General features: G+C 43.7%; 1 protein-coding gene across 1 annotated transcript in view; it reads right to left on the bottom strand.

Annotated features, from left to right (window-relative positions):
• LOC139251770 (protein myomaker-like) overlaps nucleotides 1-15,224 on the bottom strand; it is a 180,938-nt gene that overhangs the window by 21,729 nt on the left and 143,985 nt on the right. Inside the window, exons 2-5 of the mRNA XM_070873302.1 lie at nucleotides 14,915-15,049; nucleotides 14,485-14,599; nucleotides 6,349-6,497; nucleotides 3,023-3,139 (exon numbers count right to left, since the gene is read on the bottom strand). Of these exons, the coding sequence (XP_070729403.1) occupies nucleotides 3,023-3,139; nucleotides 6,349-6,497; nucleotides 14,485-14,599; nucleotides 14,915-15,049 (516 nt within the window). The remainder of the gene's footprint in view (nucleotides 1-3,022; nucleotides 3,140-6,348; nucleotides 6,498-14,484; nucleotides 14,600-14,914; nucleotides 15,050-15,224) is intronic.

Here is a 15,224-nt window from a genome sequence, read left to right as displayed (position 1 = left end):
GGGGAAGACCAGTTTGGCTTAGTAACAAAACATAGAGAAAGCATACAATTTGTTTTTAATGTTCAGGAAGGGAACAAGATTGGGAGATCTATAAAGATAAGGTGAGGAATGCTAATAATTGCTAAAGGGTGCAGAGAGATCAGAAGGAAAACATAACTGGAAACTTCAAGCAGAACAGTAAAGCACTCTTCAAGTATGTCAGGAGTAAACAAACAAGGGTCAGGCCCACTAAATAATGACATTGAGGAAGTGATGTCTGAAAGTAGAGAAATTGCTGAAGAATTTAACTGCCATTGTTCAACTGTTTTCACAAAAGCAATGGAGAAGAATGCCAGAATTGGGTGGTACAGTTTAAAGATGAATGTGGACTGAAAAATTGTAAAATCATAAGAGAGGACATATTGGGGTGGTTGTTGAAGTTCAAGGTAGATGAGGCTCCTGGTTCTCACACGGCTCTGAAGGAATTGATTCAACGAGTGCGAGTTGTCTTGCGGGTATTTCTCAGAGTTCACTGTACTCGGATCAAATCCCAGAGGACTGGAAATAGTAATTGTGGCTCCCATCTTCAAGAAAGGGGCGAAGGATGAACCATCAAATTATACACCTGTAAGTCTTACTTCCACTCTTGCAAAAGTGTTTGAAATTATTATAAGGGTTAATCTAAGGGAGTATCCCGAGGGCCATGAGTTAATCCGAGACAGCCAGCATGGTTTTAGAAATGGGAGGTAATGCACGACTAATTTCTTGGATTTTTTTTTGAGGGGATGACAGACTTTGTAGATAGGGGAAAGATAATGGATGTTACCTGCCTAGATTTCAGGAAGCCATTTGACACTGTCCCACATAATAGGCTCCTACATAAGCTCCAGGCCCAGGGGATCAATGGGAATTTATTAAAATAGACTGCCAAATGGTTAGTTGGTTGGGAAACAGCAAAGAGTAATAGTGCATAGGCAGCTATCTGGTTGACAGCCAGTTACCAGTGGAGTGCCACAAAGTTCAATGTTGCTGTTGTGTATCTGTAAAGCATGCACTCTCATGTTCCGCCACCAGAGATCTCATCCCCTGAAGTCCCAAGGGATCCCAGCATCCCTTGGGAGCACTGTATATAAGCCGGTCCCTAAGGCCTGTTCCTCACTCTGGAGTGTCTTATTAAAGACTGAGGTCACTGTTACTTTAACCTCCCTGTGTGCAGCCTCATCTGTGTTGGGAACACAATAGTTGCAACTACTGTTATTCATCATTTTTATTGAGAGGAAGGTCATGGAGCCGAAATTCAGGTGCACCAGAAAGCTGGCGCACCTATGAGTTTTTAAACTGGTACACACCACTGGAACTCTTGTTGCGGCAAGTAATCCATTTTCAGGGCTTTGAATTTTTTTGAGCCTTAGACTCAAAGCCAGGCTGACAGGCTGAAAATGGGTTGGTTGGGCCGTCCACCGCTGTCAATCAACGTGGCAGGGGATCAACGAATGGAGCTGAGAATGGATAGGTAAGTATTTTATTTTACTTTGTCGGTGCATCTACTTGGGCGAAAAATCCCTGACCTGAATTTAGATTGGGTCAGCCTGTTGACCGCAGAGTGGCAGCCATTCGATTTTTTGGTATGGCCGCCACAAACGGGCATTAACGGGTCTCTTTGAGTCCCGGAATTTTGGCCCCCGTGTGTCCAAAGTTTTCACATTTGCAGACGATACAAATTTGGAGCAGTGGCAAATGATGAATAGCAATGAGCACAAATTTAAAAGGATCTTGACCAGCTCAATTGATGGGCGGAGAAATTGCTTTTGTAATTCTTCCTGACTGCACAATAAAATAAGTAAAAGAATTCAAACATACCTTTCCAGTGGCAGTCTCCAGCAGTTTCTTTAAGAACCACTGGTTTGACTGCCAAGCGCCTGAGAATACTGACTGCAGCGTGCAAGGCTGAGCATCTTTGAGGTTTACGTCGCAAGTGCATTTTGCAAAAGGGTCCTCAAACAGGTGTTAGGCCTTTGCATATGCAAATAAGGAAGCTGTGACTGTTTCAGGCGTGCACTTTTGACACCTATGCAGGAGCCATTACCAATATGGCGGGCGCCGCACTTCTGATGTGGAATGAGTGCACACACTTGCCAAATTGAACCCTTGGGCCTGTAAAATGGGTAGGGCATGATCCAATTTACATAGAATGTACCGTACAGAAACAGGCAATTTAGCCTAACTGGTCTGTGCTGGTGTTTTTGCTCCACACGAGCTTCCTTGACCCTATTTCATCGCACCCTATCAGCATATCCTTCTATTCTTTTCACCCTCATGTGTTTATCTAGCTTCCATTTAAACTCATCGATGATTAGATGCATTATTAGATTCAGTAAAATTTTATGCCATCATTCTACAGCCTGGGTAATTTCCTCCCTCAGGATCCTGGGATGTATCCCGCCCACCCGCGGCCCTCAGGATCCTAGGATGTATCCAATCGGCCCTGGCACTTTATCTTCCTTCAGCGTAACTATCTGATCGAACATTTTCCTTTTATCCATCATAATATTGTTCCTCTCAGTCTCATCCACTTCAGAATTCAATCTTAAACATGGTGCTGAGTTTTTACATGTCAGACATCTTGGTTAACTGTTTGGGCAGTGTTAAGAGTTTGGAGGTCGTGGAATGAGAGGGATGGAACATCAGAGGATTACTGACCCTGAGCTGCTCAGTCACAGCTATTAGTGGCCCAATGCAGGACTCCACTGGCAATGGCCTGGCACCAGCTCAGTTGCTCTCTCAGCTGAGGAATGGTGCATAGTAAGGGGAAGGGGCATCTGAAAAGAGCTGAACTGTTTTAGGATGATTATTAGTTTGATAGAAAACTATGTTAATTGAGACATTGTGGCATTGATTCATTAGGAAGGTGTCAGTTATAAATGGCAAAGAAGTGAGCTGCAATACGAACACAAGGTAAATCTGAAATCTATCAGAAGAATGTGAAAAGATGCTCTCCCAACTGTTAATTGCCACAGCTAAAAATTAAATTACTCCATTGTACCTCAAAGAAGAATCGTAACATCAAGGCAAGTGCCCCAAAGCAGAAACCAGGGCCAATCTGTTGTGTATAGATGCTCTTGTCAGGGTAAAGGCCTTTTTTGTCTTTCATCTTCTTTAACTGTGAAATTAAAAGCAGCAGTTATTCGGCAATCTAGTTTATAGTTAAATATATATCCTTTACATCAAGAATTTTCTGTTAAGCAATTAAAATGCGTCTCCATTTTCCCCCATTCAAGAATACAATTTGTCCTGCTTCGTACATGCACGTCACAGCCACTAACCCTACTTTTGAGGCAGTGATTACAACACACTCTGCATCTAAGTGAGTTAGGGAACATCCTCAAAAAAAGGAAGAATTACATTGAATATGCAGCACAAAAGCAGGTCATTCGGCCCATCCAGTCCATGATGGCGTTTATGCTCCACTTGAGCCTCCACCCACCTTTCCTCATCTAACTATCAGCATAACCCTCTATTCCCTTCTTCCTGATGTGCTTATCTAGCTTCCCCTTAAATGCATCAATTCTATTTGCTTCAGCCACTCCCTGTGGTCGTGAGTTCCACATTCTCACCAATCTCTGGGTAAAGATATTTCTTCTGAATTCCGTATTTGAATTCTTGGTGACTACCTTATATTGATGATCTTTAGTTTTGCTCTTCCCATAAGTGGAAACACTGTGTCTACTCTATCTAAATCTTGCAGAATTTTAAAGACCTTTATTAGGTCACCCCTCAGTCTTCTCTTTTCAAGAGAAAATTGACCCAGCCTGTTCCTCCTTTCCTAATAGGTGTACCCTTGCATTTCTGGTATCATCCTTGTAAATCCTCACTGCATCCTCCCCAGTGCTTCAATATCCTTTTTATAATATGGTGACCAGAGCTGTACGCAGTACTCCAAGTGTGGTCTAACCAAGGATCCATACAGTTTTAGCATAACTTCCCTGCTTTTCAATTCTATACCTCTAGAAATAAATCCTAGTGCTTGGTTTGCTTTTTTATAACCTTATTAACCTGCGTCACAACTTTTAATGATTTGTGTATTTGTACTCCGAAATCCCTTTGCTCCTTTACCTCATTTAGATTCCTATTTTCCAAGTAATATGTGACCTCTTTATTTTTCTTAACAAAATGTAATACCTCACACTTATCTATGTTGAAATTCATTTTGCAGAGTTGCTTAAACTTACAAATAATCACTTGTGATTGCTGCTAGTGTGACAGCGATTACCCAGTGGAAGATGAGCTTGCAGCATTGTGAAAGAGGCATTGCTCTCCCTCAGAGTTCACCACCCATCCCATTAGAAGCTGCTGCCTCCAAGCACTAGAATTGTCAACATGCCACCAAGTGGATGTGGTTTCTCTGCAAAGCTCCTTCCCACATGTACTGACTCTGACCTGTCTGAGGATTCTCTAAGCACAATGCAGCAAGAGAGGGAGAACATAAGAACATAAGAAATAGGAGCAGGAGTAGGCCAACTGGCCCCTTGAGCCTGCTCCGCCATTTAATAAGATCATGGCTGATCTGATCATGGACTCAGCTCCACTTCCCTGCCCGCTCCCCATAAACCTTTATTCCCTTATCGCTCAAAAATCTGTCTACCTCTGCCATAAATATATTCAATGACCCAGCCTCCACAGTTCTCTAGGGCAGAGAATTCCATAGATTTACACCCCTCAGAGAAGAAATTCCTCCTCATCTCAGTTTTAAATGGGCGGCCCCTTATTCTGAGGCTATGTCCCCTAGTTTTAGTTTCCCCTATGAGTGGAAATATCCTCTCTACAGCCACCTTGTCGAGCCCCCTCATTATCATGTTTTGATAAGATCACCTCTCATTCTTCTGAACTCCAATGTTTATAGACCCAACCTACTCAACCTATCTTCATAAGTCAACCCCTCATCTCCGGAATCAACCTAGTGAACATTCTCTGAACAGCCTCCAATGCAAGTATATCTTTTCTTAAATACGGAAACCAAAACTGTATGCAGTACTCTAGGTGTGGCCTCACTAATACCCTGTACAGTTGTAGCAGGACCGCTGCTTTTATACTCTATCCCCCTTGCAATAAAGGGAAACATTCCATTTACCTTCCTGATTACTTGCTGTACCTGCATACTAACTTTTTGTGTTTCATGCACAAGGACCCACAGGTCCTGCTGTACTGCAGCACTTTGCAATTTTTCTCCATTTAAATTATAATTTACTTTTCTATTTTTTTCTGCCAAAATGGATAACCTCACATTTTCCCACATTATACTCCATCTGCCAAATTTTTGCCCACTCACTTAGCCTGTCTATATCCCTTTGCAGATTTTTTGTGTCCTCCTCCCAATTTAGTTTCCCATCCATCATCAGAAAACCTGTCTACATTATACTCGGTCCTTTCATCCAAGTCATTAATATATATTGTAAATAGTTGAGGACCCAGCACCGATCCCTGCAGCAACCCACTAGTCACTGTTTGCCAACCAGAAAATGACCCATTTATCCCGACTCTCTGTTTTCTGTTAGTTAGCCAATCCTCTATCCATGCTAATATATTACCCCCAACACCGTGAACTTTTATCTTGTGCAGTAACTTTTTATATGGCATCTTATCGAATGCCTTCTGGAAATCCAAATACACTACATCCACTGGGTCCCCTTTACCCACCCTGCTCGTTACATCCTCAAAGAACTTCAGCAAATGTTTTCAAACATGATTCTCCTTTCATTAAAACCATGCTGACTTTGCTTAATTGAATTATGCCATTCCAAATGCCCTGCTACTGCTTCCTTAATAATGGGCTCCAGCATTTTCCTAACGACAGATGTTAGACTAACTGGTCTATAGTTTCCTGCTTTTTGTCTGCCTCCTTTTTTTAAATAGGGCCGTTCCATTTGTGGTTTTCTAATCTGCTGGGACCGCCCCAGAATCCAGGGAATTTTGGTAGATCACAACCAATGCATCCACTATCTCCGCAGCCACTTCTTTTAAGACCCGAGGATGTAAGCCATCAGCTCAAGAACAGCATCAACAGAGCTCAGGCAACTTTTAATTCAGTTTGCAATTCGCTTCAATAATGGGGCATGGAGAGAATATTAATATTTAAGAATAGCAAACTTCTCAAAAGAAGCAGGCAAATTTATGCAATGGGTAGCCTGATGCTAAGTGATTTAAAGTCTGGATTAATAGGCATTGCTTTATTAGGCTGCTTATAAAACAGGTAAAATGCAGAAATAGGAGAGAGACCAGGACAGAGGAATAGCCACAGTGACTTGTATATAATGAACAGCAACAGTGATATAACACACAGACATGTGTAAATGCTTCAGTGACTCTACGTACAAATTTGACGGTTATTATGAAGACAGCTGTTCCAATTGGTCCAGAGTAAACACCATAGCCCCATCGATCTTGATAGATCCGCACACTCAGAGTCAGCACTCCAAATATAACCAAAGTAGATCTTTTTGGTTCCTCAAATTCTGCTAATGCTAAATAGCAAATAAGAAAGAAATATTTACATTTATATAGTTACTTATTGCTTCACACAAATGACAGTTGTTACGTAGGAAAATGCATTAGCTATTGTATGCACAGCAAGACATTTGAAACAGCAATCAAATAAACAATTAAGTCACTATCTTACATAGAATCTTAGGGCTAGATTTTCCACTTTTTTTGCATGCTTAACGGCCACTTAATGCCCATTTTACCGCTGAAATGACGTATAACGCCCATATATCACCCATCTAACCACAAAATGGAAACTGACGAGCATTTTTCGGGAACTTATTGCCGAGCATTACTTTCCCCATGTGCTTAACGCCAGGAAAAAATAATAACGGCAGGAAAAAATAATACCGCCCGCCCACTTTTTTTGTTGTAAAGAGCATATTTACCAAAACTAGTGGCCATGAGATCGCCCAGCGACACTTTCACCACCTCACACATGTCATTTGCCCAAAAAACAGAAAAAGTGGAACTAACCGGAACTAATCACAGCGCTATGGACACCATGTTCTACATCACATGTCGCATCCTTTAAAAGGCTGCTGTGCTTCAACATCGGGGGAGTTCGGATGCACTCTGGAGGTCGTTGGAGTTGATGTGAACATCTGTACAAACATCTTGACCATACTGTGACCGATTGGAATTGAACAGATGTCTTCGTCGGGACATTCATTGCTTGTGACCAATTGGTGGAAAACAGAGAGCTATTGCAATGGGACCTGTCATTTCTCACCCTCTCTTGATGACCAATTACATGCTGCAGACTTGAGATGGCTGAAGGTACGCTCCACAGCATTATGTGCCCAATGTAAGATGTGCCAGACTGATGAGGAGGACCAGACGTTACACCCCCTGCAAGTACAGGGAGAAGCAGTCTTACCTCGACTTGCCCGACACCAACTGCCTTCGGAGACTGCGCTTCCACAAAGTGGTTATCACTGAGGGGAGATCTGCAGCCTGCCAGCACCATCAGTACTGCACTGTCCGTTGAGGTCAAAGTCACCGCGGCACTGTCGTTCTACGTGTCGGGTTCTTTTCAGGCCACAGCTGGTGACATTTGCGGACTGTCTCAGCATGCCACACATTGCTGCATTAAACAAGTCACTGAAGCCCTGTACACATGCAGGAAGTACTTGATCAGCTTCCCTATGACCAGTGAGGCACAGAGTGAGAGGGCTCGAGGATTCTCCAGAATTGCAAACTTCCTCAAGGTGCAGGGAGCAATAGCAATAGACTGTATGGACATTGCGATGCTGGAACCTTTTCAGGATGCTGAGGTTTTTAGGAACCACAAGGGATTCCACTCCCTGAATGTCCAATTCGTTGTCGACCACCAGCAAATTATACTGGCAGTGAATGCTCAATTTCAGGGCAGCATCTATGATGCTCACATTCTGCGTGAGAGGACTGTATCTGACTTGTTTAACAATCAGCCACAAGGTCAATGCTGGATGCTTGGTGACAAAGGATATGGCCTAGCTGATGACCCCCCTGCGTGACACCCACACCGAAGCCGAGAGGCGATACAATGAGAGCCACAGAGCCACTCGCAATATCGTGGAGAAAACCATTGAAGTGCATAAGCAGTGCTTTAGATGCCTGGACCACTCAGGAGGCAAGCTCCAATACCACCCTGAGCAGGTAGCTCAATTTGTGATGGTGTGCTCCATGCTGCACAACTTGGCTATCAGGAGGGGACAAGAATTATCTGATGAGTCTGACAGTCTACCTCACCAGAGAGAGGAAGAGGAGGACAAGGAGGCAGACGCTGACATTGTCTCACACAATCAGGCTGACACTGAAGCCATGCCCCCGACCCCTGTAGACGACATGAAAGGGCCCATGGTGGCATGATAGAAACATAGAAACATAGAAAATAGGTGCAGGAGTAGGCCATTCGGCCCTTCGAGCCTGCACCACCATTCAATAAGATCATGGCTGATCATTCCCTTAGTACCCCTTTCCTGCTTTCTCTCCATACCCCTTGATCTCTTTAGCCGTAAGGGCCATATCTAACTCCCTCTTGAATATATCCAATGAACTGGCATCAACAACTCTCTGCGGTAGGGAATTCCACAGGTTAACAACTCTCTGAGTGAAGAAGTTTCTCCTCATCTCAGTCCTAAATGGCCTACCCCTTATCCTAAGACTGTGTCCCCTGGTTCTGGACTTCCCCATCATTGGGAACATTCTCCCCGCATCTAACCTGTCCAGTCCCGTCAGAATCTTATAAGTTTTTATGAGATCCCCTCTCATCCTTCTAAACTCCAGTATATAAAGGCCCAGTTTATCCAGTCTCTCCTCATATGTCAGTCCCACCATCCCGGGAATCAGTCTGGTGAACCTTCGCTGCACTCCCTCAATAGCAAGAATGTCCTTCCTCAGATTAGGAGACCAAAACTGAACACAATATTCCAGGTGAGGCCTCACCAAGGCCCTGTACAACTGCAGTAAGACCTACCTGCTCCTATATTCAAATCTCCTAGCTATGAAGGCCAACATACTATTTGCCTTCTTCACCGCCTGCTGTACCTGCATGCCAACTTTCAATGACTGATGAACTATGACACCCAGGTCTCGTTACACCTCCCCCTTTCCTAATCTGCTGCCATTCAGATAATATTCTGCTTTCGTGTTTTTGACCCCAAAGTGGATAACCTCACATTTATCCACATTATTCTGCATCTCATGCATTGGCCCACTCACCTAACCTGTCCAAGTCACCCTGCAGCCTTTTAGCGTCCTCCTCACAGCTCACACCGCCACCCAGTTTAGTGTCATCTGCAAACTTGGGGATATTACACTCAATTCCTTCATCCAAATCATCAATGTATATTGTAAAGAGCTGGGGTCCCAGCACTGAGCTCTGCGGCACTCCACTAGTCACTGCCTGCCATTCTGAAAAGGACGTGTTTATCCCGACTCTGCTTCCTGACTACCAACCAGTTCTCCATCCACGTCAGTACATTACCCCCAATACCATGTGCTTTAATTTTGCACACCAATCTCTTGTGTGGGATCTTGTCAAAATCCTTTTGAAAGTCCAAATACACCACATCCACTGGTTCTCCCTTGTCCACTCTGCTAGTTACATTCTCAAAAAATTCCAGAAGATTTGTCAAGCATAATTTCCCTTTCATAAATCCATGCTGACTTGGACTGATCCTGTCACTGCTTTCCAAATGCGCTGCTATTTCATCTTTAATAATTGATTCCAACATTTTCCCTATTACGATGTCAGGCTAACCGGTCTATAATTACCCGTTTTCTCTCTCCCTCCTTTTTTAAACAGTGGTGTTACATTAGCTACCCTCCAGTCCATGGGAACTGATCCAGAGTCAATAGACCGTTGGAAAATGATCACCAATGCATCCACTATTTCCATGGTCACTTCCTTAAGTACTCTGGGATGCAGACTATCAGGCCCCAGGGATTTATCGGTCTTCAATCCCATCAATTTTCCTAACACAATTTCCTGCTTTATAAGGATATCCTTCAGTTCCTCCTTCTCACTAGACCCTCGGTCCCCTAATATTTCTGGAAGGTCATTTGTGTCTTCCTTCGTGAAAACAGAACCAAAGTATTTGTTTAACTGGTCCGCCATTTCTTTGTTCCCCATTATAAATTCACCTGAATCTGACTGCAAGGGACCTATGTTTATTTTCACTAATATTTTTCTCTTCACATATCTATAGAAGCTTTTGCAGTCAGTTTTTTATGTTCCCAGCAAGCTTCCTCTCATACTCCATTTCCTCCTCCTAATTAAACCCTTTGTCCTCCTCTGCTGAATTCTAAATTTCTCCCAGTCCTTAGGTTTGCTGCTTTTTGTGGCCAATTTATATGCCTCTTCCTTGGATTTAATACTATCCTTAATTTCCCTTGTTAGCCACGGTTGAGTCACCTTTCCCGTTTTATTTTTATTCCACACAGGGATGTACATTTGTTGAAGTTGATCCATGTGATCTTTAAATGTTTACCATTGCCTATCCACCGTCAACCCTTTAAGTATCACTTGCCGCTCTATTCTAGCCAATTCACGTCTCATACCACCGATGTTACCTTTCCCCAAGTTTAAGGCCCCAGTCTCTGAATTAACTGTGTCATTCTCCTTCTTAATAAAGAATTCTACCATATTATGGTCACTCTTCCCCAAAGGGCCTCGCACAACAAGATTGTTAATTAGTCCTTTCTCATTACACATCACCCAGTCTAGGATGGCCAGCCCTCTAGTTGGTTCCTCGACATATTGGTCTAGAAAACCATCCCTAATACACTCCAAGAAATCCTCCTCCACCGCATTGCTACTGGTTTGGTTAGCTTAATCAATCTGTAGATTACAGTCGCCCATGATAACTGCTGTACCTTCATTGCACGCATCCCTAATTTCTTGTTTGATGCTGTCCCCATCCTCATTACTACTGTTTGGTGGTCTGTACACAACTCCCACTAGTATTTTCTGCCCTTTGGTATTCCATAGCTCCACCCATACAGATTCCACATCATCCAAGCTAATGTCCTTCCTTACTATTACATTAATTTCCTCTTTAACCAGCAACGCCACCTCACCTTTTCTTTTCTGTCTATCCTTCCTAAATGTTGAATACCCCTGGATGTTGAGTTCCCAGCCTTGGTCACCCTGGAGCCATGTCTCCGTGATGCCAATTACATCAAATCCATTAACTGCTATCTGCGCAGTTAATTCGTCCACCTTATTCCAAATACTCCTCGCATTGAGGCACAGAGCCTTCAGGCTTGTCTTTATAACACCCTTTGCCCCTTTAGGATTTTGTTGTAATGTGGCCCTTTTTTGCTTTTTGCCTTGGGTTTCTCTGCCCTCCACTTTTACTTTCCTTCTTGCTATCTGCAAGAGCCTTACGTCAGGAGCTCATCAATGAGCGCTTTGCCTGAAAAAACGTTGGTGTTATTTACAAGGCTGACATACTGCTGGGTGTGCAGGTCATACATCAATGGTGGGCATCACATTGGTGACAGTTAAAGTTAAGTGTCATTATACCCTTTGATGTTAAGGAATCACCAGCGTGTAATGGTGCAGCTATCTGAGCCAATGCGCAACAAGGTTTTGTTAAATAAAGAACATTTATCGAACAGTTGTCTGAAATAATCAGTATTTCTGTAAAAACCAACTCTTCCCCCCCGCTTCTCCTCCCCACCTCTACCCCTTCCCCTTCCCATCCTGACTCGAAGCCGCCTGGCCGAAGAGCTCCTCAGGTGATGCTTCATTGGGGGTGGGTGTGCGGATGACGGCCAAACAGCTACTTGGATGGATATGGGAGAGGACGGTCCTGAGGTGGGAACGTGCTCCGAGCCAGAAGCAAAATGTTGCTCCTGGCTCTCATGTGTGGTTGGCAATGGGGGTGCGGCACTTTGGGGTGCAGTGCCATGCTCCGGGATCACTGGGAGCCCTCTGCCACCAGTGTTCCTGGTTACCAGCTCCAGGGCCTCCACCATCCCTTCCATGTTATATCTTATTTGTTGGACAAACACTCGGTGCCAACTATGTTCTTGGTGCTTAATAGGCTTTTTGCTGCTGGTGAATCTCCCTCGTGCCTCCCACAACACCCAAACAAGCACACACCACAGCCACAGACACTTTCAGTCCCTCTCAGCTCTCTCTCTCTCTCTGTCTCCTCTTCTGCGCATGTCATGATGCCTCTTGACCTCCTGAATCGTGGGAATCGAGTGTTGCCATGCCGTTGCGAAGGACGGCGACACTTTACGGCAGAAGGTCAGAGAGATTTAACGCTACCGCCCATTTCATATTGCTCGCAGTAATGCCCAATTTCAAAAATGGAAACTAGGTGCTTTGAGAATGGGCAAGAAGCCGGCAATCTGAAAACCCATTTTTGGCACCCACGCCGGAAATAACGCCCTTTTTTGGGCGATATGCACAAAAGTGTAAAATCTAGCCCATAGTATACAATACAGAAGGAGGCCATTTGGCCCATTGTGCCTGTGCCGGGAATAACCTCACATGAAGAATGGCCCTTCAACAAAGCATCAGACAATGTCAAGGGAAGCTTGAAAAATCAAAGGGGGAGTGTGCTAAAATGTACTTCTGTCTTTACTACATTTCTGATTTGGAGTCTTCATGGCTAGAATCAGCATATATAGGGTTAAAATCCCCTTTCCCTGCCCCTACACTTGCTTAAAAACCTGCTACATTTCTAACTTTTTCCATTTCTAATGAAAGGTCATCGACCTGAAACGTTAATTCTGTTTCTCTCTCCACATATCCTGCCTGAGCTGCTGAGTATTTCCAGCATTTTCTGGTTTTATTTCAGATTTCCAGCATCCGCAATATTTTGCTTTTATATATTATAAACAATTAACACCTTAGACAATCCGCTATGCTTTTCTTAATAACTTACTGCCAGCCTCTCTACTTTCTGAGAAATACCCTGTGTGCCTTTGGGATTTTAACCCCATATATGCTGATTCTAGCCATGAAGAATCCAAATCAGAAATGTAATACAGACAGAAGTACATTTTAGCACACTCTGATTTTTCACCCTTCACTAACTGCCTTTCCGAGATGGTAAGTCTCATATAGAAATGTAAGCACGTAAAGACTCACAAGTATGAAGCTGTATCCCATTACTGTAGGGCACCATGTTCAAAGCCCTCAATCATTAGCCATTGTTCAAGTTCTAACAATTATGGGGACATTTTCAACTACACAAAAAGCAGCTTCTTGCTCCAATGTTTAAGTTTGAAAGACAGTGAGTGGTGCTGATCTACCATTGATGAGCCCCAGGCTTTGTTGAAGTGGCCATTCTTCATGTGAGGTTGTTCCTGTCACAGGCACGATGGGTCGAATGGCCTCCTCTGCGCTGTATACTATAATTCTATGTAAGATAGTGAGTACTGCACACTATTTGATTCAGAGGAATTACATCAGAATCCAATTATGTTCACATCTAATACTGATTCACACATACTTTCCAGCAGGGGTTGGCGAGCAGTATTCGGGCTTGTCAATCTGTGTGCTTTCTATGCCAGGAATTCAGATGCCAATTGTAGCAAACCACCACTGCCTGTGATCAGGTAACTCAGCACTGATCAGGGACTGACTTTGGAAATTCTTATGGTCTTTATGGTTTAGTTCAGTTTTGACCCACTCAGTGATCCGGTAAGGGTGGAGGTGCAAAATGCATTGTGATTGATATGATTTTGAAGCTTGTATAGACAGTTATGAAAGCATGACCTATTTTCCATACAGAAGCAATTATGCAATATAAAGATGCTATAAAGTGTTGGGCCTATTAGTACATTACCCAGCAATCTGTACAAAACTCCCCCACATCACCTCCCTGGATAGCATTAAGTGCCATAGGCAAGATGAGAACTCCAGTCCTGGATTGTCCTATAGGTGACAACTTTGACATTTCAATCAATTGTCAATCAATTTTAATAATAAGAACCCAGTGTGTCAGTAAACCCCGCAGACTCCCATAATAGTAAATATATGGAAAGGATCAGAATTTAACTTCAAAACTGAACATTTAGGACTCTGTATAATGACATTGTAATGATTAATTTCTTTATTCCCACAAAATGATTCAGGAACACATTCACCCATCTACACACAGTCTCCCTCCAGGAACATTCACCCATCTACACACAGACTCCCTCCCAGAACATTCACCCATCTACACACAGACTCCCTCCCGGAACATTCACCCATCTATACACAGTGGCCATAGAAACTCGTATACCTTGATAATTTTTGAAATGTTTAAAATATTTTATATAAATTATATATTTGTGACTATGCCCAGTTAGGCTGTACTTGCTTCAGGGTCTGTTTAATACTGAGCTGCAGGGAAAGGTGGAGTCAAACCTGTCTTGCACTGGCTCCCCAATGGCACCAGTGTGTGCTGGGATACCGCTTTAATGAGCAGGTTTGAGCTCCTATCAGAGAGGTGTGCGGATCAAACGGCTTCTTACCTATTAAAGTGACCCACATGGACAGAGCAGTGCCATAGACACTGAAATACTGCAGAATGTCGTGGCGCATGATGCACAGAACCGTCAGGCCGGGCCCTTCACATGCGTGGAAAAACTGGAAGGAGAAAGAAATATAGCTTTCATATAATCATCAATGTTAAATAAAGGGAACGGAAGAGCTACAATTCTTCGAAGAACAGGATCGATCATTTTGACAAAATGAACCAAGAGAGTTTGGGGAGAAGCAGGTCCGACTCGAGGTGTCCAGGGCTTGGTCTCCCCTTCTCTGCTTCACCTGGACACCGGGAGGAAGCGGGGAAAGACCATGGGGGGACCGGGAAGGAGCGGGAACACAGCCTCTGGGGACACGGCCTGGGCTTCAGCGCTTTCCCGTACAATATTTACAGATTGTCAAACATTATCTTCTCACCGCTATGAAAAACATTGTGAAGAAGTAAACCATGGCCTCCATGTGGAATCTCCGCTTGGCTGCGATGCTGATGGTGGGGAGGAAGACCAGGCTGCTGAGGGTTGGAAGGAGAAGTTTGGCGATCGCTGCTCCCATCTAAACACCCAGAGAGGAACAGGAGTTAAACACAAGTACACATCAAGGAATGGACCCAGTCCTTGGAGCTAAAGCAGCTTGAGACATACCGTAGCTTGTTGATCGCTGAATGTTGTCAAACAGCTGCCCAGAGACCTTTAAAGTTTAAAAGTCCAACACTCAGCCCTTTAGGAGA

Source organism: Pristiophorus japonicus, unplaced genomic scaffold (assembly GCF_044704955.1).
Source record: "Pristiophorus japonicus isolate sPriJap1 unplaced genomic scaffold, sPriJap1.hap1 HAP1_SCAFFOLD_443, whole genome shotgun sequence".
NCBI lineage: Eukaryota > Metazoa > Chordata > Chondrichthyes > Pristiophoridae > Pristiophorus > Pristiophorus japonicus.
This window is presented reverse-complemented; position numbering and strand designations above follow the sequence as displayed.